This window comes from Cricetulus griseus, chromosome 6 (assembly GCF_003668045.3).
Source record: "Cricetulus griseus strain 17A/GY chromosome 6, alternate assembly CriGri-PICRH-1.0, whole genome shotgun sequence".
In the NCBI taxonomy this organism is placed as follows: domain Eukaryota; kingdom Metazoa; phylum Chordata; class Mammalia; order Rodentia; family Cricetidae; genus Cricetulus; species Cricetulus griseus.
The window spans coordinates 34,691,861-34,718,839 of NC_048599.1; the positions used below are offsets into that span (position 1 = coordinate 34,691,861).

The 26,979-nt window shown below is 46.5% G+C and overlaps 1 protein-coding gene across 1 annotated transcript; it reads left to right on the top strand.

Annotated features, from left to right (window-relative positions):
- Positions 1–460: 460 nt before the first annotated feature.
- Ovol2 (ovo like zinc finger 2) lies at positions 461–26,403 on the top strand. Its single transcript, XM_027420972.2, has 4 exons — positions 461–560; positions 1,210–1,454; positions 15,763–15,952; positions 26,087–26,403. The coding sequence occupies exons 1-4, from the start codon at positions 461–463 to the stop codon at positions 26,401–26,403; spliced, it is 852 nt and encodes a 283-aa protein (XP_027276773.1).
- The last annotated feature ends 576 nt before the right edge of the window (positions 26,404–26,979 follow it).

Genomic DNA, 26,979 nt, shown 5'->3' on the forward strand with positions numbered 1-26,979 from the left:
AAAAAAAAATGTTCTTCCTTTTTTAAAAAGAGGAGGGGGGAAGAATCAGACGTTAAATTCTTTTGCAAACATTCATGCCTAAGGAAGGGCTGGATCAGGCAGCCCCGGCCGCCGGAACCGGTCGGACAGGTAGCGAGCTTGTTGACACCGTTATGTTGCAGGGCGCATGCTCACTCCCAAGTTTCCTGGTGCCTTTTCTATTCCACCTTATGAAACTTTTTTCCCCGGCGTGGTCTCACGCGCGATTTAAGGCATAGGTGTCGCGGAGCCCGGAGGCTGCGAGTCACCCGGAGTGAGGGGAGAGGTCAGGGCAACGCGGCGGGGGGGCAGCAGGAAAAGGGCAGGCAAGGCGGGAAGGTGGGCTCCGGACTCCGGGAGCCCGGGGATCCAGGCGCCTCCACCGCCACTAGCGGGGACCAGAGGGGAGGAAGGGGCCGCAGTCGGGAGAGGGGATCCCACCATGCCCAAAGTCTTTCTGGTGAAGAGGAGGAGCCCGGGAGTCTCGGTCCGCAGCTGGGATGAGCTCCCGGATGACAAAAGGGCAGACACCTACATCCCAGGTGAGGAGCGCGGGGGCCCGGCCTGGGCGCGGGGCTCCCGGGTGGGGGCAGGGTGACCGCGGCCCTCCTGCTCGTGACCAGGGCTGACGTTCCCACTCCTTTCCCCTCTCGGCTGGGGTCGTGGGGGGGTCTTGCAGAAGGGAGTTTCGAGGACCAGGCTGGGAAACCTGGAACGCCCGGTGCTTTCTCCCTAGACAGGGCTAATTGCCTGGCGGCGGGACCGTTGGTTGCAGCGCGGGCCGAGGTGGCCCTGGAAGGGGGGTGGAAGGTACTGGGGGTTCCCTTGCCCTCTACGTCCTCTAAGCCTCACGTGAAGGTCCGCTAACCTCTCTGGAGCGAGGCAAGGCGAGGGCACACCCGCCTCCGCGGGCGCGAGAGGAAACTTGGCGCGCGGGGTTCTCCGCGGCGCATGGCCCCTGGGGTTTCGTGGGAGCCAGGATGGCCTGAGGACCGGTCTCCGGGCACCCTAAGTTAGTTCGAGGGGCCCATCGCCCGGCTGACTCGTCTACCCTCGGGACGTCGCCCACTTGGCGTGGTGCCCAGGTCCGGGGCGGGGCGGCGGCACCGCCCGCAGGTCAAACTGCCGTGGGCGCCCGGGCGTGACGCCGCGTGTGGTTGAGTGTCGGGGTGCGGCCCCCTGTCTCAGCAGTGAGCCTGGGCTGTCTGCTCCCCGACCCCACCGAGGACTGCCGCAGCGACGGCGGCAGTAGCAGCGGCTGCAGCAGCAGCAGCAGTAGCAGCAGCAGCAGCAGCAGCGCCGGGGAGCCCGGAGGCACCGAGAGCAGCTCGTCCCCGCGCGCGCCCGAGCCTGAAACTCCAGAGCTCCACGACGCCGAAGGCCCCGATGGACACCTGGCAACCACGCAGCGCCCGGTTGCCAGGTCAAAAATCAAGGTAGGGTGTCGACTCTGCCCCCGCCGCCACCTGCACCACGCCCTGGCGTCCGGCTCCGGAGCCCCGGCGCCCCTCCCTGCCGCGCCCGCCCGCGCACCGGGGCTCAGGCGCCGCAAGCCGGCCCGTCACTCTTGCACCTGCCCCTGGGCGGCAGCCAGGCTCCGCGCGACCTGTCCCCTGCGCCACAGTGCCCGGGCTGCCAGCATCTTAAGCGGACCCAGCCTCCAGGGTGGTGGCTGTCTGACGCTGGCAGTGACTCCGGGAACCACTGAAGATCGAGCCCAACTACCTGGGTTCAGCTGCCCACCCTGTGTCCAAGGCCAAACTGTTAACTAGATGGCCCGAAACTCCGGGTGGAAAAGGACCGCGACCCGAGATCTTAGACGTGATGCCCTCTGGGACGCAGTCCTTGGCACCTTGAGGTCCTGAGGGTTTTGTTTCCCTGCTTGTTTTTCGGGACACAGTGGGCCTCGCAGTCACCGCTATTCCCAGTGCCGGTGGAGCCTGTTAGACGAGTAGCTTGTTGTGCAGGGCACTGTAGATTTGCCTTTTCTCTCAAATCTTCAAGAATTAAATTAGTTCGTAAAAGATAAAAGGGCTCACCTGCAGAACTTTTTAGTGTCCCTACCCCAGTGGATTGGAATGTCTGTTCCCCTCAAAAGCTATAGAAGGCAACATCTTATCTGGATGGCCATCAGCGCTTTGTTGGGTGGAACTTCCAGGACCACCTGTTCAAAGGTATCCGCTACCCCCAGGATTAAGGAATCCTGCCCCGCTGACTCACAGCCAGCTAGAGGGGGAGGGGAGGCGGCGTGTTTTATGCATAAACCCCAGATCCTAGTGGCCGGCTATAGTGCCACCTTGTATAAAGAGATCCATAATTCTAGGGTGCCACGGAGTATCGGCTACCCAGGCTCCCAGGCGGATGCCGGGAGGGAAGGGTGAACCCAAGGATTAGGTGGAAAAAAAGAGAGCAGTCTTTGCTTTCCCCAGGGGTAGGCCGGGGAGCATTTGGTTCTGAATTAGGATTTGAAGCCAGAACACCGGAAAGACTTTAGGATGCTGTGAGCTGGGGGCGGTATACTTCACCGAGTGCACGAGTGCATCGAGGTTTAGGGTGAGCAGTCCGGAGGCTGCTGGGCCAGGTGGGGTTAAGTAGGAGGGAAATTTTTCCTGAAGCAGATAGCTCTTGCCCTTTGGGAAATTCTACAAAGTGCCCCACTTGCATATTTATCACCAGGCTAGGAAGACAATTGTAAGGTTGTTTGGGGAGGGACAGTAATTCGTTAGTTTGTCCCTCCTCCAACCTCTTGTAGGTAAAGAGAAAGCCAGTCTCATGAGATTTTGGAAGATCTCTTTGCTGCCTTCGGCAGACACAAGTGTTGGAATTTTGGATTAAGGGAGTCAATAAACTAGTCGTTTCCAAGATAAATTGCCTCTGTGGTGGGGGAGGGGCTTGGGCATATTTGCAGACCGTTAACAAGCAACATGCTCCCTACCCTTCTCCATTTCCTAGGGAGCTTTTATTCATTGAAGACGTTCAAGTTCCTACCCTTCCTTTCTAGGCCAGCCTGGTCTACTTAGTGGAGTTTAAGCCAAAGAGGGCTACATACAGTGACACTGTTTCAAAACAAAAACAAAAAGGTTTAGTTTTTTTGACTGGAAGAGAAAGAAAGCCATTCAAGGATGAGGTCCTTTCACAGCATGGCATATATTTGCCCCCATAGACCTGATCCACCCCACCTTCCATGTTCAACAAGCACCATGTAAGTGAGTTGCAGCTGCAGCCATGTGTACTGTTTTAATGACTTAGGTTTAAAACTTGAAGACACACATTGGGCAGTGGGCTTGTAGGACCAAAGAAGGGGCAGGTTTGAGCCTGTGCCCTGCCCAGAGGAAAACAAAAACAAAAAACAAAACAGCCATTATACATTATGTCTGCTGTGTGCAAGACAGCCAAGAGATAAAACACTCCTACTTCAGTGCGTTCCTTCCAGAACACTCTAGCAGTAGTGGTTAAGTATCTAAGAACAGGCATTTGTAAGTTCTTCGGAACCATGCAAGCTTAAGCAGTTCTTTATTGTTCTGGGTTTCGGGTTCCTTATCTATAAAATCTTCAGGATCTCTACCTAATTCAGTGTGAGACACAATGAGCAAAGTACGTTGTATGCGTGCTAACCATGGATGTTCACTGGTCTGGCAGGGGAGACACCTGCCTCTGTAGAGGAGAGTGAGGACCAGACTGGGAGCACCAGCAAAGATGTGATTGCTGAGTTGGGAAGGGGTTTTGATATGGACCAGAAGGTTGTAGAAATGAGGGTGACTGGTCTTAGGGCGATGTAGGCTGAGTCCTGTGCTTGAGTAAGGCAAGGAATCAATGTTCTAATGAGCAAAGGATAGGAAATGTACCCGTTAGGATCAGGGACAGAGTTGGCTACACGGGGTGGGAAATGAAGCCTAGGAGATGATGGGAGCGAGTGGAAGGGCCAAGCCAAGAACAGCATTCCTACATCTGCAGAGCAACAGCTTTGGAAGGCTTCTGAGGCAGAACAACTTGAATTGGAACATTTTGCTCCTCAAAGCCGTGAAGAATTATGTGAGTTAAATGAGAAAAAAAAAAAAAAAAAAAAAAAAACAATGAGGGGGGAACCATTAGCACAGACTGCCCAGTAGGAAGTCAGCTGACAGCCCCAGGTGAAGGTTTTGTTATTGCTGCTGCCTTGCAGCAGGAAGCTGGGGTTCCACTACCTGGTTGTGTTGACTGGTGAGATGTCTGGGAAGAAGGCTTGGCACCAGCCTGGGAAGATAGAGCGCATCCCTGCTTGTCTGACCTTCCATTGTGGGCTTTGGGGCAGGTTATGACGTGATCTCTTTAAGACTAAGGATTCTGTAATTTATAAACCAGGTTGTGGTGGGGAGAAATGCACATCTGGGCCAATCAAGGACCTCATTTGCAGATCTCTAACTGTGGGCTAGACAAACCCTGGGAATGCAGGTGTCCCTGGTCTCTAAGTATTCACCCAAACAAAAATCTAGGGTGAACTTTGTGAGTTTACTCACTATGGCTAGCAGGACGCCTGTGCAAGCAGGGACTAGCAGGTGAATTCCTGTTCTTACCCATCCTAATCTTCTCTTTTCTTGTGGCCTTCCCCTTCCTTGTGAGTTCTGCAGAGGGGCAGCCAGGCTTGGTGGCACATGCCTTTGATCTCAGCACTGAAGGCAGAGGCAGGCTGATCTTTGTGGGATCAAAGGCACCTTGGTCTAGTATTTCACCTTTCATTTGGGTCTCTTGTGGGTGGTGACAGTATGTGTCGAATGTGTGCCCTTTTTTTCCTATCAGCTTTAATTATGAAGAGTTTCAAAGACAAAATAGTAGATGTCTCTCACTTAGTCCCAGCCTATCCTTACTGGCTTCTTTTTTTTTTTTTTTTTTTTTTTTTTTTTTTTTTGAGACAGGGTTTCTCTGTGACCTTGGAGGCTGTCCTGGAACTAGCTCTTGTAGACCAGGCTCACAGAAATCCGCCTGCTTCTGCCTCCCATTAAAGGCGTGCACCACCACTGCCCGGCCCTTACTGGCTTCTATCCCCCACCTTCCCATGTAAGACGTGAAGCAGTTTTCAGATATACTATAGTCAAGTTCTACACAACTACGGGCCAGGCATAGAACTGTGATCCTGTAAGATTATAATGCTGCGTGACGTCTTAGCCAGCTCAGCTTGTATAAATACACTCTGTAATGTCCACCCAATGGTAAAATTGCCTAACTGGGCTTTTCTCGGAATGGATCCATCATTAAGCAATGGCTGACTGTATTTCAATTATAAGTGGTTCCAAATGCCCAATCACACCCACTTGAATTATGTGTTCACATTGTTAAATGGCTTGTAAATGCCTACTCTCCTCCTCCAGTTTGTTTAATCAGGTCCACGTAATGTCCACACACTGTGATTGACATTTGGCATGGCCTTTAGCTGCTTTTAATTTACACATTTTTTCCTTCCCCTTTTTATGTACTTGCAAGTTAATTGTTGGAGCAATGGGTCATTTGCTTTGTGGAGGTCCCAACAGTCTAGATTTTGCTCAGTCAGTCACCTTGGGCATTTCTCAGCCTCTTAACTTCAAATGGATTTTAGGGATAAGGGTGCACTGTCCAACAGGATAGTCCTAGTCAGGTGTAGCTTTAGTCACATAGGATTAAAAGCAAAAGTCCTTAGTACTTCTGAATTGGCCAATTTGGGATGGAGATTCCCATCATAGAAAGCTGTATGGGACAGCACTGCTCGGTATGCTTGGTCAGTTATTTGGTTTTGGCTTGAATATGTTAGTGTGTGTGAGAAGGTGAAAGGTTGGGTTCCATACAGAGGCCGTGCGTGTTTGTTACCTGTTTGTGATGGCAGGAGCTGTTGATGCTTAGGGCATAAATATTTTAGTATTGCAAAATAGTGATATTCCAGTTCTGTTCATCTGTTAGCTGATATGGACCTTGAGGCCTTGCCCATGCTAATCACATGCTTTCCCACCGAGTCACACACCCTTAGAGACCCCCAGAAGGCATATTTCTTCGTTTTTTTTTGTTTTGTTTTGTTTTTAGGTTTTTCGAGACAGGATTTCTCTGTGTAGCTTTGGCTGTCCTGGAACTCGCTCTGTAAACCAGACTGGCCTCGAACTCACAGAGATTGTCTTGCCTCTGCCTCCCATGTGCCACCACGACCTGGCAAGAAGGCATATTTCTGTAGAGACAGATTTTCCCCTCACATTCTGTGTGGTTTCACAGGGATAGTTTATTAGGAAAGGAAGAAGAATGCTTGATTCCTGCTTGGTGTGATGATGCATACCCATAGTTGAAGCATCCAGGCTATAATCACAGCTCTTGGGAAGCTGAAGACAGTAGTTTCTGTTAAACCAAGCTGTGATCTCTGTGAGTTCAAGACTAGCCTGGTCTACAAGAGCTAGTTCCAGGACAGGCTCCAAAGCTAAACAGAGAAACCCTGCCTCGAAAAACCAAAAAAAAAAAAAAAAAAAAACCAACCAACCAAACAAACAAACAAACAAAAAACCCAAATAAACCAATCTGTGTAACCACACAACTATGTTTCAAAAACAAAACAAAACAAAACAAACCATAGCTGGGCATAGAGGTGTACTTCTTTAATCCCAGCATTAAATCCCAGAGGCAGGCGGATCTAGGTGAATTTGAAGCCAGCCTGGTCTACATAGTGAGTTTCAGGACATTCAGAGCTACACAATGAGACTCTGTCTTGGAAAAAAAAAAAAATAAAGAAAACCCAACAAGAAGTGTTAGTTTCCTTTATGAATGAAGATTATCAACTGATTGGCAAATTCTTCGGTGATCCTAATTTGTCATTTTTTTTTAAATTGCTTTGAATCTGTTTATTTTGTGTATGTGTGCGTGCTGTGGCTTACACTGTGAGAGACATCTCTCTCCTGTTAGATGGGTCCTGAGTTTGAACTTGGGTCTTCAGGCTTGGCAGAAGGCACCTTTACTGATGGCCCACCTTGTTGTCACTTTCTCTCTCTCTTTTAAATAATGGATTTCATAAAGGTATTTTCATTATTATTAATCAATTATAATTATATTTATAATCAATTATTGATCATTTCTAAATATTGTTTTAAGTCATTATTTAAATAGTTAAAACTATCAGTTTACTTTTAGCTGAACAGTGGTGGCGCACGCCTTTAGTTCTAGCACTCGGGAGGCAAAGGCAAGCAAATCTCTGAGTTCTAGGCCATCCTGGTCTACAAAGCAAGTTGCAGGACAGCCAGGACTGTCCCACAGAGAAACCCTGTCTCAAAAACAAACAAACACAAAAACCAAAAGACCATAACCAAAACAAACAAAAACTACCTGTTTACTTTTTAGAAGAGAAGGGAAACCGCATGTCGATAGAATCACTGCCTGTCCTGTCCCACTGGACTTCTCACCATCTTCATGGCTGCACATTTGGCCAACCAAACTCCTCTTCAAGATCAGCAAAATCAGGAACACAGCCTTCTGATCTTGTATTCTCAACACCCAGTTAAGTGTCTGACCCATGGGAGGAACACCAGCCAACAGAAAACAAAAATACAGACCTGGAAGGAAGAAGGCCACGGCCCACGGCGCCCAGACAGGAGTGATACCATTTGTAGGCAATCATAGCAAGAAGAGGAAATCTGAAGAAATGAACTCAGTGGAAGAGGGAAAAGGGGAAATAGAGAAATATGAGTGAATTAATTAACTTATTGAATTCAGTACTGGGACTCCAAACCAGGGCATCAGACGTGCTCGGCAGACACTCCAGCCTCAGCCTCGGTTTTTTGTTTATTTTTATTTTTGTTTTTGTTTTTTTAGACAGGGTTTCTCTGTGGGACAGTCCTGGTTGTCCTAGAACTCACTTCGTAGACCAGGCTAGCCTCAAACTCACTGAAATCCACTTGCCCCTGCCTCCCAAGTGCTGGGATCAGAGGTATGTGCCACCATGGCCCTGTCTGGCCTCAAAGTTTTAAAGTTGAATGCAGATGAAGTAGATTTTTATTGTTGGAAGAGACTATGCAAGCTTAGTTGCAGATGACAGAATGCACTGCAACTGTTTTAAGCAAAGAATGGTTAATTACATGGCACTGAATGAACCAGGGACATGGAACTCCTAGGAATGTCTCAGAAGCCTACAGTGCAGACCCACTGAGGCAACTGTTGGGTTAGCTGAGGCAGCTGCTGGGTTAGGGTGCTCTCTTCTGCCCTGCCCCCAACCCCCAAATCCCTGCAATATGATGCTTTTGCTAATCCAGGGTCAGATAGTTCGGCTGCCTGCCTCTGCCCAGTTAACTTGGGACGTAATCCAGATCATTTCAGAGTTGTGCAGTTGATAGAGCCCAGCTCAAACTTCAAATTCTAGATTCAAGGGAGTTTGAGAAAAGTAGTTGGTAACTGTCTACACGTTGAAGTAGAAGAAGGTTGGCCAAAGGGAGTTGGAGTACATATTGACAGTAGCCATTTGGAGGATGTACTATGGGGACTTAGTATGGCCCAGACTCTTTCAGGGGAAGAACTGTAGAACACCAAGAGTTTTCACTAAGTTCCTGATAGCTGTTAGTGGCAATGCTCAGCTCAACCATCATTTCACTGTTAGAGTAGTGAACATGTAGTCAGTCAACATGTATCTTTGAGCAGGGCAGTGGTGGCCCATGCCTTTAATCCCAGCATTTGGGAGGCAGAGGCAGGTGATCGCTGTGAGTTCAAGGCCAGCCTGGTCTACAAATGAAGTTCCAGGACAGGCTCCAACTCTACACAGAGAAACCTTGTCTCGAAGAAACCAAACCAAACAAACCATGTAGCTTTGACACTTGAGCCATTATTGAGTCTTAGACTAAGAAATATGAAGTTATTCCTCACCATGCCATAAGAAATGAGGATTCATGGCCAGATCTATATCCTTTGTCTTGAGAAAGATGTAGGCACAGAATTTTGGGGGAACAGAATATTCAGAATCTCAATTTGGCATCTATAAGCCATGTGTCCACAATCAGTCCCATATCCTTGAGTCTTGTTTTTGTTTGTTGTTTTGTTTTATTTTTTATTTTCTAGACAGGGTTTCTCTTTGTAACCCTGGCTGTCCTGGAACTCACTATGTAGACGAGGCTGGCCTTGAACTCATAGAGATCCACCTGTCTCTGTCTCCCAAGTGCTACTGCCCAGCAAGTCTTGGTTTCTTACTTTCTTACTTAATTATTTATGAATCTGGATTGCTATTTATTTATTTATTTATTTATTTGTATTTATGTGTATGTGTGTGTGTGCCTGTGTGAGTTGATGTGCACTATGTGTGTACAGGGGCCCACCAAGGTTAGTAGAGGACATTGTATCATCTGGAACTGGAGTTACAGACAGTTGTAGGTGCTAGAAGCTAAACCTTGGGTTTCTGCAAGAACAGTAAGTGTTCTTGATTGCTAAGCCATCTCATCTGTCTAGCTCCACGTCTGGCTAATGAGACAGTCCCTTTATCATCTCCTCCCTTGAGGTTGTTCCATTCTGTCATGTGCAGAAGTTAAGGAGCCTTAGGTAACAGTACATGGACCCAGGAGTCCAAAGGAGTTGGAGAAATATATTTAAGCATGTTTTGAGCAGATGGGTGCAGCTGACACACATGCCAGTGGAAATCTTGTCCAAATGGCCATGGATACCAGAAAGTATCCGTGGATGAAGGATTCTCCTGCATCTGTTTAGAGCATTAGTTTAGTGGCCTGTGTGGAAGCATTGCAAGAACGTAAAGGGCTGTCCCCTTTTGGGTGGATTTTCCCTTAGAAGTTTGGCAGGCAACTATCTTAGACACCTGCAAAGTTGGTCAGATCCAGCTGGGGTCCTTGCCTGCCTGGATGCGGCTGACACTCCCAGCAGTCCTGACACAAAGGTTGGTTTGTTGTGGGTTGATTTTTTTTTGTTGTTGCTGCTGTATTTTGTTTTGTTTTTGGCCACCGAGGCCTGCTTTATAGAACTTAGTTGGAATTTGGCTTCTTTTATTAAATGAAAGCTGAGATCCCACAGAGAACAGGGCTGTGAGCAGAGACAAGCCAAGTCCTAGGCTTGGCGGATGGCTCATCCTCTCTTTATCTTGCTCTGAATTAATTTCCAGGCTGATGTCATTTCCCAGCCTCTGTGGTAGTTTCTCTACTTCACTAATAAGCCTTGGCAAAGTGTTGACTTTAGATAAGGCGAGACCAGGGAACATTTCCAGGAGATCTCCCTCCTGGAAGACCTGCAATGGCATCCTGTAGTTCAGTGCATTGGTCACTTCTGAACAAACACAAGCAGGGGGCTGGAGAGATGGCTCAGCGTGTCGAGAGCACTCATTGCTCTTGCAGAGGACCCAGGTTCCGTTCCCAGCATCCACACAGTGACTTCTAACTTTCCATGACTCCAGTTCCGGGGGGTGTGGTGCCCTCTTCTGTACTCCAAGAGTACCAGACACACGTGGTGCATGTACATCATGTGGGCAAAACATTCATTAACATTTGTTCCTTTTTAATGCAATGATACTGACCCTGAGGGGAACAGAGTCTGCTTACTTCCACATGGCTGGGGCCAGAGTCTACTGGAAGGCTGCTCTCTCTCCACAGCTTTTTGGATTGCAGAATTCTGGGTGAAGGACTCAGGGCTATGGCTCACCTAAAGGAGAATTCTCTCTCTCTAATCAGAGAGAGCAAAGTTGAAAAGCAGTTAAGGAGCAGGGAATTTTGACCAATTAGTGTGTGTGTTTTCTGGCCATTGTTAAAGTGTGTATGGTGGGGGGAAGCGGGGAGTGTTAGGAAATGTCTTGCATGGGTTGGTTCTTATTTTACCATTTACCATATGGATTCCAGGGATCAGAAGTCATCAGGCTAGGCTACAAGCATCCTTATCCGCTGAGCCATCTCTCTCACCTGCCCTCACTTACTTTTGCTTTAGTGTTATAGAAATTTGGAACTGCTATAAGACTTATTTTGCTGTTTTTTTTTCTTTGTGTGTGTGTGTGTGTGTGTGTGTGTGTGTGTGTGTGTTTTAATGAGTAGCTTTCTTCTCTTTAATTCTTTGATTCACTCCCAAGAGGCAAATACCATTATTCATATTTTATGGGTGATGAAATGAAGGTTTAGAGAAGTTAAATTTCTTGCTTACATTCTCGAATTGTGGGAAGCTGGAAAACTAGCTATGCTCTTAGCTTCTCACACTCCTAAGAGACCGTGGTATCTTTTAGTATGTTTACTATAGAGGAACTGTGATCTGGGATTTTTTTTTTTTTTTTTTTTTTGAGACAGGGTTTCTCTGTGTAGCCCTGGCTGTCATGGAACTCATTGTATAGATCAGGCTGGCCTTGGACTCAAAAATCAGCCCCCACCAAGTGCTGGGATCAAAGGTATGCACCACCATGCCTGGAATGATCCGGGCTATTAAATGGCATTTTATATCACACAGATGGTCAGAGCTAAATATTTATTCAATCTCTTGGTATTTCTTGCCTGTCTATATACTATGGTTGTTTATTGTGTATATGTGGGTATGGTGCAGGCGTGTCCACATATGTGTGGGTGCAGCCTGTGGAGGTCAGAGGAAACCTCAGGTGTCATCTTCAGAGACACTGTCTACCTTCTCTGATAGAGTTTCTCTCTGTTCTGGAGGTCAGTGGCTAGGCTAGACTGCCTACCCTAGGAACCCTTCTCTCTCTCTCCCCAGCTCTGGAATTCAACCATATATCATGGCATCTGTCATTTTTAGGCATTCTGAGCATATAACTTGTCTTCATGCTTGTCAGCACTTCACTTACTGAGCTAGCTACCCAGTCCGCCACAGTCATTTTATAATTAACGTGGTCAAGATATAATTTTGGTCTAAGTTTTGGTTCATGATGTAACTTTGGCATATTACTTATAGAACCAAGTAAAGAAATCAGACTGAATATCTCTGCTTTGAACACCAAGGAGAGAGAATGTTAGTTGTGTACCTGTGCAAGCATAATAAAGATGGCTCAGACAGCAGACACCCGACCTGGGGAGGGAAAACTAGTCCAGGAATCAGTTATGTCTTCTGTGTCATACAGCCCATCCTGGGAGAGGGGACTGGGAAACATGGCACATTGGGGCTGGGGATACAGCTGTGTGATAAGAGTGTGTTCTTAATGTACAAAGGTTCTGGGTTCCATCTCCAAAATTAACAAAGAAAAAATACAAGCAATATGACAAAGCTGATATTCTGGGGGGAGGGGGGAATCTGTTTGTTGTTGAGTTTTAGAATTTTATTTTCATCTATTATCTTTAAAATTTATCTTTTAAAATTTATTTTATGTGTATAGGAATTTTGCCTGTGTGGCCATCTGTGTGCCTGGTACCCATGTAGACCAGGAGAGGGCTTTGGATTCCCTGAAATTGGAGTTGGCCACAGTTGTGAGCCACTATGTGAGTGCTGGAAATTGAACCCAAGTCCTCTGGAAGAGCAACCAGTGCTCTTAACCACCAGGCCATCTCTCCAGGCAATTTTTTTTTTCAGTTATGTGCATATGGGGGTAGTGTGCACATGAGTGCAGGTACCCTCAGGCCAGAAGACAGTGTCAGATAGCCTGGAGCTGGAGTTAGAGGTTAGTACCTAAAACAATGTATATGCTACTTTCTATGTCTGTGGGACGGCTGGGTAGTTCTTGCTGACTTTCTATGGAGGTTGCAGCCAGACATCCCTGCTGGACTCTCAGTACTCCTGCCGTTCCTTTTGAAGCCCATACTAATAGACATAGGATCCAGTCTCTTGCTGTTATAGACCAAATTTCTAAAGCACCACATGTGAAACAACACCTTCAAACCAAACACCTTCCCTTATGAGAAGTGATACACACAGTTGTGAGCCATCATATGGGTGCTGGGACCTTCCTCAGGAGGAGAAACAGGTGCTCTTAACATCTCTGAGGCATCTCCATCCATCCATCCATCATTTTCAAGGCAGGTTTTCTCTGTGTAACAGCCCTCCTGTCCCGGAACTCACTCTGTAAACCAGGCTGTCCTCAAACTCACAGATATCTGCCTGCCTCTACCTCCTGAGTGCTGGAATTGAAGGCGTGCGCCACCACTTCCTGGCAATGTGTTTTTTTTGTTTTTTTTTTTTTGTTTTTTTTTTGAGGCAGGGTCTCACTGTGTATCCTTGACTGGCCTGGAGCTCACTATGTAAACCAAGCTGGCCTCAAACTGATCCGCCTACCTCTGCCTCCCAAGTGCTGGGATTAACGGCGTGTGCCACCACCACCCAGCTTCCCACCCTTTTCTTATCTCTCCTCTCATCTCTGTTTGACCGAGGAACTTGGTTTTTCTGTGACCCTTTCCCTTGGTGTTCCACATTCCAGCAACCATGGCATCTTTTTGGGAAAAAGCTACTTTTGTGGTGGTACTTTGACCATAGGGCCCATCAGTCACTTTAGTGCTAATTCAGACAAATTAAGCTGTAAGCCAGTGAGAATGAATAGGGGAGGAAGCAGCCTAGGAAACCCTGTCCTGGTATCCTATCCTCCCTGCATCCTTCACCTGCTCCCAGCTGCCCAGCACGCTGTGTACTGCCCTTGGGTATGGAGGAACGGGAGGCAGTGGTGTTAGTGGACATGTGCTGACTGTCTCAGGCCTTGAATGGAGAAGTCCACATGAACTCTCCAGAAGTGTAAATGGAATGTGCTCTCTGGAATGAAGTGTGGTGAAGTACAGGCAGCCCTCTATATCCATGGCTTCCACATCCTGTGGATTCAACCTATTTGAAAAGAACACAGTGTCTATGCTAAACATTTACAGATCTTTTTCTTGTCTCTTGTCCTTATTCCTTAAATAGAGCATCCTAACACTAGTCACTTAGAGTCTACATTGGTACAGGACATCTGTTTAGGTCATGTAGATGTATATGGGATGATATCCATACTTGGTACAAAGCCACAGTGTTTTGTATCAGGGGCATGAGCATCCGAAGCATTTAGTATCCGAAGAGGATCCTGCTACCAATCTCTGTGTACCAAAGGATGACTGACTCTAAGGACTAGTGCCTAGCCTCGTTTCTTTTTCCTTTTCCTGCCTTCCCCTCCACTAACTACCCCCATCTCTTTATTTATTTATATGCTCATTTGTTTATTTATTTATTTGAGGCAGGATTTCTCCGTGTAGCCCTGGCTGTGCTAGCATTCACTCTGTAGTCCATGCTGGCCCAGAACTCAGAGATCTGCCTGCCTCTGCCTCCCAAGTGCTGGGATTAAAGGTATGCACCACCACTGCCTAGATATTTTTTTGTAGTACTAGAGATAGATACAGGACCTGCATGTCCAGGTGAGTGCCCTGACACTGAGCTGCACCTTCAGTCCTTGGGCTTCTTCTTCTTCTTTTTTTTTTTTTTTTGTGATAGGATCATGCTGCTATGTCCTTGGGCTTCTTATAGATGGCTTTGGCAGAGCAGCTGGACCATCTACAGGTTCTGACTTGGTAGCACACATCTGAACTTTGAGCACCTCAGATCTGGTGTTACACATCACACAGATGGTCAGTTCAATGTTTGTCCAGAGAGACAGCAAATGTGGCTGAGAGAAAGAACCCTGCACTGGGCATGGAGGACAGTCTGGAGGCTGGAATTCAGTTGTGATCTCACTGATAATAAATCTCTGGGATGATTTTCTTTATGCACAGTTTGGGTGTCTGGACCTGGGGCATGGCCCAGCCTGGCAGTTTTCATCTGAATGGTGTTGTCTGGAGCCACTCGATTGGGTGATGGTGACCCTGGGTTAGGTTGGAAGGTCCAATGCGGCTTTATGCATGACTAGCACCATGGTGCCTCTGTGTGGTGTTCTGGCTCTCCATATGGCTAGCTTGGGCTTCTTTGGCTTCCCACATGAAGGCTGGCTTATGAAAGGGAGGCAGTGAAGCTACCAGTGTCCCGTATCCCAGAATTCACACATCATTTCTGCTCCCTGTTAGTCTTGAGCCTTGCCCTGGTTCAGGGGAAGAGATGTCATTTCCATCCTTTCCCTACTCCTTTTTTAAAATTTGAATTACATTTATTTATCGTGTGGGAGTATGCTATGGTGTGAAAACTTTGGGGAATTGATTCTCTACTTCCACCATGTTGGTCTCAGGTCATCTTTGTCAGCAAGTGCCTTTACTCACTGAGCCATCTCTCTATCTCTGTTTCTATTGGTGTCTGGAACAGTACTCAGAGGCACAGAAAAAAGAGTTGGCTGTGTCTGTCTTTGGGAGCCATCAACAGCAGGATCCAGACCCCTTCCTTCTGTTCCTCCATCCTCAGCATTTGCTTCTTCCTTAGACCAGGTGGCTGCTGGGACTCTAGCTACTGGGAACCTCTCTTCTCCCTTAAGAGGATGTCTTTTTCATCAGTCAGGTGACCACATGCCCATGTCTTGTTAAAAAGCTGCTGTAACATGCCTTTAATTCCAGTACTCTGGAGGCAGAGGCAGTCAGATCTCTGTGAGTTCGAAGCCATCCTGGTCTACACAAAGAAACCCTGTCTCAAAAAACAAACCAAAAAACTGCTGTAAGGAGCTGCAGAGATGGCTCAGTGGTTAAAAGCACTGGAGGACCTGGGCTCAATTCCCAGAACCCACATGGCAGCTCACAATTGTTTATAACTCCAGTGATACCTTCACACCAGTGCATATAAAATAAAGATATATTATATATATATATATATATATATATATATATATATAGAGAGAGAGAGAGAGAGAGAGAGAGAGAGAGAGAGAATGCATGTCTGGGACTTCCCCAGTGAGCCCCCTGTGATCTCACACACTTTCTCTTTTTCCAGTTTACCACAGGCACGTGCAGTGACTCTGTGATTCACAACTGTGACCTGTGTGGCAAGAGTTTCCGCCTTCAGCGCATGCTCAACCGTCACCTCAAGTGCCACAACCAGGTAAAGAGGCACCTGTGCACCTTCTGCGGCAAGGGCTTCAATGACACCTTCGACCTAAAGAGGCATGTACGCACACATACAGGTGAGGCTGTGCACGTGACTTGTTCACTTCTGGTTCCTTTGTCGTTGTCCTTGTGTCCCGTGTCTCTCATCCCCCCCCCCCCCCAAGAAACAAGTTGGGAGTGTAGAGCAGGATGGTATTTCTGGAAATGACACAGGATGAGGCATTTGGGGCTATCCCAACTGGGTTTACTTCCTGACTCTGCCACCTGCCAGCCTGGGACATGCAGACCACCTCTCATGGCCTGATTTTGCGCCTGTAAGATGAGCAGGTTCGAGGGAGGCTAACACAGAAGGTCTCTACTGTAACGAAGTCCCCTTAGTCTGGCTGCAGAATGGGATGCTTATGACCAGTTTAAAATATTTTATGCCTGTTTCTTTACTTGTTTTATTGCTGTCATTGGTTTGGTTTGGGTTTTGTTTTGTTTTTTAAGATAAGGCTTTGTCATGTGGCCTGGCTTTGAACTCTCTGTCCTCCTATTGTGCTTCCCAAGTGCAGAGATTGCCCGTATTCGCCACTGTGCCTGGCTAACCTCGTGAAGGAAGCCTGACTCAGGGCTCCTGATCCTCCTGAGGCAGCAGAACAGCTGCCCTGAGCTTCCTGCTGGAACAGACATCTTCCTTGGGGCCTCTTCCTTGGCTTCCCAACTTTTCTTCTTCCTCCTCTTTTTTTTTTTTTTTCTGGTAAGGGATAGAACCTAAGGCCTTGTGCATGCTAAGCAAGCATTCCACCACTGATCTAGCTTCACAGCCCATTTTCCAGTTTAGGCAGTCTGGATTTGAGACCTCGTCTTGTATGTTTCAGAGAGTCTGGGGGGGATTGACCTTTTGCCTCGGTCAAAAACCTGCTGATTGGTCACAAGCTTCATTAGTTTTATCTTAGGCACATCTGGCCTCTAGGGCTTCACTTGAGGCCCAGTCTATGCCTTTGGCCCAGAAAGTCCTGGAGGAAAATTGTAAGGATGCCACTTCTCTGCTCAGAATTCTGAAACTCCAGGTTGAGTAGATACAGGCACCTCCATGTCACATGAGGCCTCTAACTATGTGGGTCTTGACATCAAAGACACATTAATGCCATCCCATCCCATTTAAACATGACCCCCCACCAAACAATTTCTCTGTGTGTATCCCTGGCTGTCCTGGAACTCTCTCTGTAGACCAGGCTGACTTCAAACTCACAGAGATCAGCCTGCCTCTGCCTCCTGAGTACTAGGGTTAAAGGCATGTGTCACCACCACTGGGCAAACATGACCCATCTTAAACTATAAAGTCTTGTCCTGACCCATCATCCACTCTTCTGACAGCCTTATGCTGTGTGCACAGCCCCATCCCTCAAATTCTCTCAGAATTTAGGGTACCCCCTTTAGAGAGAGATCTCAGCTCCTCAGTCTCATCCAAGGACCTTCTTAGGTCCTCTGTATTCCATTTTCTTTCCTAGATTTTATGATGCGCCCCCCCCCCCTCCAGTGGTGGCATGAGCTGCCTCCCTGGCCTGGCAAGAATATCCTCCACTTTATAAAGTGTGGTGGTCTACAAAAGATACCTTTCTTTTAGTGGCGTTGTTTTGGGGAGGGGTGAGACAGTATTTCTCTGTGTAGTTCTGGCTGTCCTGGAAGTTACTCTATTGACAAGACTGACCTCAAACTCAGAGATCCACCTGTCTCTACCTCTGGAGTGCTGGGATTAAAGTCATCTGCCACCATGTCTGGCTATACGTTTCCTTTAAAACAATTATTTTTTTCTAAACTGAACTTTATATTGAAATGATATATCTAGGTGGTGGTGGCAGCAGTGGCCAGGCTGGTCTACAGAGCAAGTTCCAGGGTAGCCAGCTACACAAAGAAACCCTGAGGAAAAAAAAAAACAAAACAAACAAAAAACCAAACAAATTACATATCTAGAAAAATGCATAAGTTACAAGTAGATGCATGCAGTTAAGATCAAGTTTAAGAAAATCAGAATATTTCTAGCCCTAGCAGTCATTCCCTTCTCCCAGTAACCTTTGTTCCTTCAGGATAGTCACTGCCATAATTTCTAATTAATATATATATGATCATTCTTTAACGATATAAATGTGATCTGTACCCTCTTTGAATCTGGCTGCATGCTTTTTTCAGTCTCTAAAGATTAACTAATTAATATGCATTGGAAATTGAATCCAGGACTTTGAACACACAGTGCAGGTGTTCTAGCCTTGAGATGTAATCCCAGACATTTTTACTTTTTATTTTGAGAAGGGTCTTACTAAGTTGATCAGACTGGCCTTGAACTCACTGGGTAGCCCTGGTCAGTCTTGAACCAGCAGTTCTAGTGATTGAAAGGTGCCTCCAGATGTGGAAATCTGGGGTCACACCAGTCAGGTCTGGACCACAGCCACTGGCTCAGTGTGACTGCTGCACCTCTGCCTTGGGACTAGTAACAATTACATGTGGTTTAAGACACTAGATTTTCAAGACTTGATAAGAAAACAATCTCAAATTTTAAAGTTTAAAATGATTCATTGGAGATAATCTCTTTAGTCCCAGTACTCATGGGGCAGAGGCAGGAGAATCTCAGTGAGTTCTAGGACAACCTAGAATACATTGAGACCCTGTTTTTAAAAAAAAAGAAAAAAGAAAAAGAATCTTACCTGTTTCTTTCTATTAATTTGTCTGTTTATTTATGTTTTGAGACAGTGTCTCCTGTAGTCTTAGGCTGGCCTTGAACTCTAAAAGACTTGAACCCATTTTTATGACTGGAGGTGGAGGTAAGCCTCTATAGTGAGTCATAAAGAGCAGCTGGGGGCTTACCTTCGTCTTAGCTGGTGATAAGTATGAGTTCTCACTGATCTGGGCAGTCAACTGTGGTGCTAGGGGCTGGAGGAGGAGAACAGGCCTATGATTGTCTCCTGGGCTTTACCATAGGCATGATTTCACTACAAAAACAATGTTTGAAAATTCTCTGTTAGTTCGAGTGACCCAATCTCACTGGCTCCAAAAGACCATCCTAGAATTTAGTGAGAACTTGGTCTTTGCCTGTGGTTGAGCTTGAAAAGTTCAGCAAAGACGGGGTGGACAATCAGCCCTAACCTAGCCTCTTACTCGCCACCAGCTGTGTCTCTTCTCATCCCTGGAACTGCAGAGGGCATCCACAGAAAGACTCAAAATCCAAAGGAAACCTTCTGAAAAAGGTTCAGGGAACCCAGAACCTGAGAATGTCTTACACTTATATCCAAACAGATGAAAGAAAAGATTAGGAATCCTTTTGGGGTATCACTTCACCAAGAAATAAATAACCACAGGGTTCTCTGACCTTGACCCTGTCTTGGTCTCTCCGTGGTGTGTGTGTGTGTGTGTGTGTGTGTGTGTGTGTGTGTGTGTCTGTCTGTCTGTCTGTCTGTCTGTCTGTCTGTCTGTCTGTCTGGGAGTGAGGGTCCAGACACTAGCTCATTGGACTAAATCTAGTGATTCAGAGGAAAACCTCCATAGCATTTTTAAAAACATGTGTCAGTAGCTGGCTGTGGTGGTATATGCCTATAATCACTAGGGAGGTGAAGACAAGAGGATTGTGAGCTCCAGGCCAGCCTGGGCTACACAATGAATTATTGACAAGCAACAAACACCCCCCAGTCCTCCCCCCACCACACAAACCCAAACAAACCAGAATTAACAACAATAAAAATCAGTAAATGAGTGGCAATTTTCATGCCCTGGAAGCAGCTCCATATTAAAATGATTTATGAAGGAGGGCTCCTGGGAGGAACTTGTCAGGCAGTGAAGGCAGTTGGGGAAACAGGGAAATGTTAGCCTCAGCCCTATCCCAGAGGGCTTTGGGGTTTGAAGGATACTTCAATGCTGGCCTGTCCACAGGTTTGTGGATGCCCTTTCTGTACCCATTTCAATCAGACAAAGCTGAAGACCTTTTCACTACTGGGCATTGGGAAAGTCAGTTTTTAGTGCTCAATCCTTGGAGAAGGGGACACCCAGAAGCCCACATGGCCACTGGGGTGTCAGGCCAAGAAGTGAGTCTGGGTGGGGGAGCCAACACTGTCTTCTGCATACTTGTGATTGCTTTGGTCCAGTGTCAGGGACAGGGCCACAGGGCCCAGACTCATCCACATCAAAACAGACAGAGGAGCCCTGAGCATTAAAGGAACACAACATGTATGTTCAGTTCACAGCCTTAGAAAAATACCACAGGTCTGCTTTTATAGAACATTGTCTTGGGGCTGGAGAGATGGTTCAGTGGTTAAGAGCACTGCTTGTTCTTCCAAAGGTCCTGAGTTCAATTCCTAGCAACTACATGGTGGCTCACAACCATCTGTAATGAGATCTGGTGTCCTCCTCTGGCTTGCAGGCAACATGCAGACAGAACACTGTACACATAATAAATAATAATAAATAAATCTTTAAAAAAAAAATAAGAAGAACATTGTCTTGAATGTTCTATACTTAGGCCAGCTAGGTTACTTCCTAAGAATGGCAGCCTGTTGGCAAAAATGATTTGTTTAGTGGGAGAGAGATCTGTGTATTTGAGTGACTAATACTCAAGCCTTGCACGTGCTGGACTCTACACCGAGTGGCCACACCTACACTATTTGGTGTGGTCTGAAGACCAACAGCACCTAGTTGGTGGACATAACACATTTTGATGCCCCAAGGTGCCAACCTCACTGTTCAGACACAGCACTTATTGAAAGTATTTTATTTTCCTGTTTGTTAAAATGAATGTTGATGCTTCCAAAGACTTCAGATGGCATAAAAAGCTATAGCCAGTGTCAACTCCCATAGGTGGTTGATAAGGCCAAGCACATCCGTGGGGTTCTGCTCAGTCTTGGAGAGAGAGGGTTGGTTAGGCCTGGGAAAATGATAACCCACCCTTTTCAAGGTGTGGTGGCTCATGTCTATAATTGCAGCACTTAGAGGCTGAGACAGGAGTATTACTGAAATTTAATGTCAAATTGAGCATTTGCTTGTCTTGCAGAAGACCTAGGTTCAGTTCCCAACACCCAAAATGGTAGTTTACCAGCGTTCTAACTCCAGATCTCTGAGGGTTTGATGCTTTCTGACTTCTGGAGACAATGCATTCACACGATACATGTACATACATGTAGGCTTGGACACATAAAATAAAAATAAATACACTTTGTGGGCTTTATTTATTTATTTATTTATTTATTTATTTATTTATTTATTTGGTTTGTTTGTTTTTGAGACAGTCTCTTACCTTGTAATTCTGGCTGACCTAGAACTTACTATGTAGACCAGGCTGGCCTCAAACTCCCAAGTGAAGGCAGGAGGATCAAGATGTTTGTTCGTGGTTTTCTTCAGCTACACAGTGAGTTTGAGGCCAGCCTGGGCTACAGAAAAAAATTTAAAAGAACCTTGAAGCTCCAGATGAAGTAAGTAAGAGGCCCATGCCTTTCCTGTGGACTGAGTTCCATAGAGAGAACCTGAGGAATTCCAATTTGAGGTCAGGGCCCGGGAGGGGCTGCCCACAGGCCAGGGGGCCCTCTTGCCTTATCTTACATCAGGGGCTACATTCAGAGAGGCCAGAAGGCAAACAAACCGCAGCCTGACTACAGCTGAGGAGACAATGGTGTTCTTTGTTTGGAGCCTAAAGAGAAGGATTGACTGGATTGGGAAAAATGCAGATCAGACGTTTAAGGCAGGGCTGCTAGCTGAGGAAGAGAGGAATCCATTCCCAAGAGCCCCAGCTCGCATGTGGGATTGCCTCCTCGACGGTTTCATTTTTAGTTTAACTTACTTTTTTTTTTTTTTTAAGCCAAAAAGATAATTTTTTATGGGGGAAATTGAAAATAAGATTTTTAAAAGGCAAGCTTCCATACAGCCCTAGTTCCTTTCTGAAAGCGATTTGCCATTTGTTTTTGTTGTTGTTACTGTTTTGTTTTTTTCTCCTGGATGCCTCTAAAGCATGCAGCTGCTGTCATGGGACCTAGACCTTGGGCCTTGCTTCGAGTCTACCTAGTGGATGTACCTTACTCCTTTTCATCATTGGCCATTTAGTACAAAATCATGACAAAATTTCCATCACAGAGCCACAGTCCTTTTCTAGTTCCCCAATAGAAATATTTGCTTCCATTTTCAGGCTCTGGCGATGTGTCCCCTGCCTTCTGTTTTATTTAATTCTGACAACACCACAATGGATTTTTCCTGTATATCCTTTGCCCACCAGTGGTGAGTCTGTCTCTAACGGAACTTCCCACAAGCGAACTTACTAGGCCAAAGTTCTGGGCTTATGGGCATTGCCTGCTTGCCTTCCTGGGAGGACGCCCTTAATGTCTACTCCCACAAGGAGGCCGGTGGCAAAACTTGTTGTAGAGTTCACAGTTGGATCAAAGTCAGGAACGGAGCACTAGACCAGAGGAAGGGAACGTGACAGAAAGTTCCAGCAGTGAGGGATTTACCTGGAGATGTGGGATATAAACTCAGCTTAGGGTTAGGAATAAACAACTCAAAAGTCTTTGTTAACCCCCACAAGAATTTTTTTTTTTTTTTGAACTAAGTAATAAAGGCTTAGGATAGAGGATTCAAAAGATAAGTCATCGAGGGACATCTTTGCTAGTCATCTAGGGACCACTGTAAAGATTCAGGCATTGTCGGGCGTTGGTGGCGCATGCCTTTAGCCCCATCACTCGGGAAGCAGAGGCAGGCAGATCTGTGAGTTCGAGACCAGCCTGGCCTACAAGAGCAAGTTCCAGGACAGCCTCTAAAGCCACATAGAAACCCTGTCTCAAAAAACAAAAACAAAACAAAACAAAGATTCAGGCATTATGCTGGCCTGCCCTTGTAACCTGGCAAAATGCACTCAGGCAGAACCCTGGTCAGCCCAGGGTTCCATGACTACTAACTAGTCTGCACGCAGGTGCAAAGAACCCCTTTAAAAGAAAGACCGTGCCCACTTAGGTTCTCTTTCCTTCTCCCTTTGCTGCTGTTCCCCTGGGGCAGACAGGACTGCTCCTGTTTCCCTCTTCTGTCCTCTCTGTGTCTCTTTACCTCTTTTCTCTCTCCCACCCCTTGCCCTTCCTAATAAAACTTACTAAGCTCTGTCTTGCATGTTTATCTGTTCCCACCTTGGTTACCCTCCCCTGCCATGGAGTCCTCCCAGGTTCCCCTCATAACAACCACTTTTTTTTTCTTTCTCTCCATTTTTTATTTAAATTAGAAACAAGATTATTTTACATATCAATCCCAGTCACTTTTTTAAAAATTCTTTTTTGTTGTTGTGAAATACATTAATATACATAAAAGATGTAGTTGAAAGGCAAATACTAAATACTTAGAAATATGTCCGCTGATTCCTGCCTGTCGTGTTTCCGTTGAGTTGATCTGGATTCTAAACACTGAGGTCATATCTCCCTGAATACCTAGTGTTCACCATGTCCTGTGATAGCTCAGTTAATGCTCAGCCCAGCCGTCCCTGGGTGTGAGTACTATCTGCGTTTTGTGGATGAGGAGACTTGAGCTGTGGAGGGGTTAACAGACTGACTGTGGACTCCGTTAATGAGTGGCAGATGTGCAGTGCCAGACTTTTCAATGGCCTTGGACTTTGGAACTCGGGTAGGTGTCAGTAGGTTAATTATGTCTGGCAACAGGTGGTGCTTTCAGTCCCCAGCCTGTTCTTTTGACTAGGACAAGATTGGCTTTCGCTAGAGAGTGAGAGATGGGTGAGGGCTTGCTGGGGGAGGGGAGCATAGTGTCCATCCAAGGCCTTTCAAGTCTACCTTCATTCCCTTGAAGGAGTGGAAAACACTGCTCCAGGAGTGAGGCTCTAATTCCCAAGCCCCGGAAGGAGAGGTTTTTTTTGACAAGACATCTGTCTGCAGGAATGAGATCATGGAGTCAGAAGAGGAAGCAGGAACATTGGGGCAGGAATCAGGTTTATAAGGCAGAAGTGTTGTAACTAGAGCTATTATGGTCTGTCTCCTGTGTCTACCTCACAGGGCAATCAGCCTCAAAACCAGGTCCAGCGTCTACACTATACCCTCTTGGGGAAAACCTCCTAGTCACCCCATTTCTTTACTGGCCAGATGACAGTGGACTCTAAAGTCCCCTAACCCTGTCTTCGAAGCTTTGCTGGGTGCTCCGCCCATAAAAGGCATGTGCAGACTGTGTGTTAAATACTACGGGACAAGTGATAGGTTCTGCACATGCTAGACCCACTGTGGTCTGGGTCACCCCTGGAGTAGGAAGCTCCAAACCTAGGACCTAAGCATTCTTTTCTTGTATACATGCGCGCGCATGCACACACACACACACATACACATACACACACACACACACACACACACACACACACACACACACAGGAGTATCATAACCTTAAAAAGAGTGAAATTATGTCATCTGCAGGAAGATGGAACTGGGAATCCTCATGTGAAGTGAAATAAGTGACACAAAAAGACAGATTCTCTCTTATGTGGGACCTACGTTGTGTGTACTGTGATAGGCTTCTGGACCTGATTCTCTCTTATGTGGGACCTAGGTTGTGTGTGCTGTGATGGGCTTCTGGACCTGATTTAAATGTCTCCCTACTTCTTCCTGGTGTGATCTCCCTATATAGAGTAGCCCAGGAGGTCCCCACATTCTAATTGGGATTCCAGGCCACCACTGCATACAGCATTTCACTTAAAAAATAACACAATACACTGAGTAATCTTTTTTTTTTAATAAATAAATTCTGATTTTTTTTTCAGTTTTTTTTTTAAGATTTTATTTCTTTATAATGTATACAGTGTTCTGCTTGTAGATTTGCATGCCATGAGGGTACCAGATCTCATTATAGATGGTTGTGAGTCACCATGTGGTTGCTGGGAATTGAACTCAGGACTTCTAGAAGAACAGCCATTGTTCTTAACCTCTGAGCCATCTCTCCAGCCCTACACTGAGTAATCTTTATGTGTGAGCACAAACATGTGGTGGCCAGAGGTAGGCCAATGATGTCAAGTATCCTCTATTTCTCTCTCTCTCTCTCTCTCTCTCTCTCTCTCTCTCTCTCTCTCTCTGCGTGCGTGCGTGCGTGCGTGCGTGTATGGTGCCTGCCTGTGCTTGCCATGTGTGAGTTTGGAGGTCAGAGGACAATTTATGGGAGCCAATTCATTTCCTTCCTTCCACTAGGTGAGTTCCAGTATCCAAACTCAGATGTTCAGCCTTGGTGGCTACCTACTTTAGCCATTGAGTCATCTCATTGCACCCCCTTCCTTTTCTGAGAAAGGGTCTCTCACTTGTCTCTGGAACTTGCCAGTCAGGCTAGGCTGGCTGGCCAGTAAGTGCCAGGGATCCCACCTGTCACTGATTCCTAGAAACCTAAGACAGGGTTTCATGGTGTAGCCCAGACTGACACCAGTTTGCCTTTGCCTCTGAGTGCTGGAATTAAAGGTGTGTGCCATTGTAAATCAATTACATTTGCACTTAGCATGACTACAAGCATAGTTCTAAGCAAATGAGAATGTTTCAAATTTCTTTCCCTCCCACTGTGCTATTGTTATAGTAAGACTTCTAGAGGTCAGAGTTTTAACATTAATCAAATGGAGTTTCCTTTGGATCTGTCAGCCGCCACACCCATCCCTTGCTTTTTGTAAATACAGGTTCTAGGGTTGAGCTCAGACCCTTGGGCTTGCTTACAAAGCAGGCACTTCACCAGCTGAGCTGTCACACACACACCCCCCCCACCTAAGTTCTTCTTTCATCTGTTCCCTGAGATGCTTAGCTCAGTGTAAGTGCCCTGCACCATTTCCTGTCATGCCCAGCACAATTCACTATTTGGCTTCTTCCCTTCTGTGTCTTTTTCCTTCATTGCCTTCATTTCCTTCATTCCTGGGATGGTCTCTCCAATAAACTTGCTCTAGGATCTTTGTCTCAGCGTCTGTCTCCAGGAAGACCCACAGTACATAAAATGAAAACGTCATTGACCTTAAGGCAGAGCAGTGGGAAGAATATAAATCTTCTCACAGAGTCAGGTGTTGGGTTCCTGCCTCATTGGTTCCCAACTGTGTTAGGTTTGTTCATATAGATGCCAGGACCCTTCTAGATGATTCTGGCTCCGCTTTCCTCATTGTCAAAGATCTTGGTTGTGGGAAACTTCAGTGGCTTCATAGGAGGGAAGCTTCGGCTTGGCTATAACCAGCTGGTGACGTGTTTGCCCCTCATCCTTGCAGGCATTCGCCCCTACAAATGTGATGTCTGTTACAAAGCCTTCACCCAGCGATGTTCCTTGGAGTCCCACCTGAAGAAGATCCACGGTGTGCAGCAGCAGTATGCCTATAAGCAGCGTCGGGATAAACTCTATGTGTGTGAGGATTGCGGCTACACCGGCCCCACCCAGGAGGACCTGTATCTGCATGTGAACAGTGCCCATCCAGGTAGCACATTTCTCAAAAAGACATCCAAAAAGCTGGCAGCCCTTCTGCAGAATAAGCTGACATCGCCGCTGCAGGAGAATTCTACCCTGAGTGAAGAGGAGGAGAAAAAGTGAAGAGCAAGAGAAAGCAAAGGAGAGATGCCTGGTGCCATGTTTACTCGGACTTTTGGTTCTGAGGTGTACCTCTCCTCTGCTCCTCTGGTTCTTTTTAGTGACAACTGTTCAGTCCACCTCTCTTTTCTTTGGGACATCAGCAATAAGATGCACCCCAAAACTGTCAATCGTTCTGCCACAACAGGCCCTGTACTATGTGTCTGTTTTGTTGGTGGCTCAGATCAGGTACGGGTTTTGTGTGTGTGTGTGTCTGTGTTACGTGTATTTTTTTTCTAATGGAATTTTTGCATGTGAAAAGAGGGGTGTTCTTAAAGAGACCATCATCTTATGGTGCCTTGAAACGCTACTCAAGCAAGGAAAATGTATATTCTTCTGAAAGAGTTTACAGAAACTATTTTAATAAATGAAATGTTCATGTGAAACTTCTCTTTAAAAAACAAAATAGAGCCGGGCGGTGGTGGCACATGCCTTCAATCCCAGCCCTACGGAGGCAAAGGCAGGAGGATCTCTGTGAGTTCGAGGCCAGCCTGGTCTCCAGAGCGAGTGCCAGGATAGGCTCCAAAGCTACACAGAGAA

What these genes read in the sequence shown, in the direction of transcription:
- Ovol2 (XM_027420972.2), top strand. Translation starts at nt 461, where the DNA reads ATGCCCAAAGTCTTTCTGGTGAAGAGGAGGAGCCCGGGAGTCTCGGTC. An exon ending in GGCAGACACCTACATCCCAG is followed by an intron (nt 561 to 1,209) that starts GTGAGGAGCGCG and finishes CTGTCTCAGCAG; the next exon opens with TGAGCCTGGGCTGTCTGCTC. An exon ending in GCATGTACGCACACATACAG is followed by an intron (nt 15,953 to 26,086) that starts GTGAGGCTGTGC and finishes TCATCCTTGCAG; the next exon opens with GCATTCGCCCCTACAAATGT.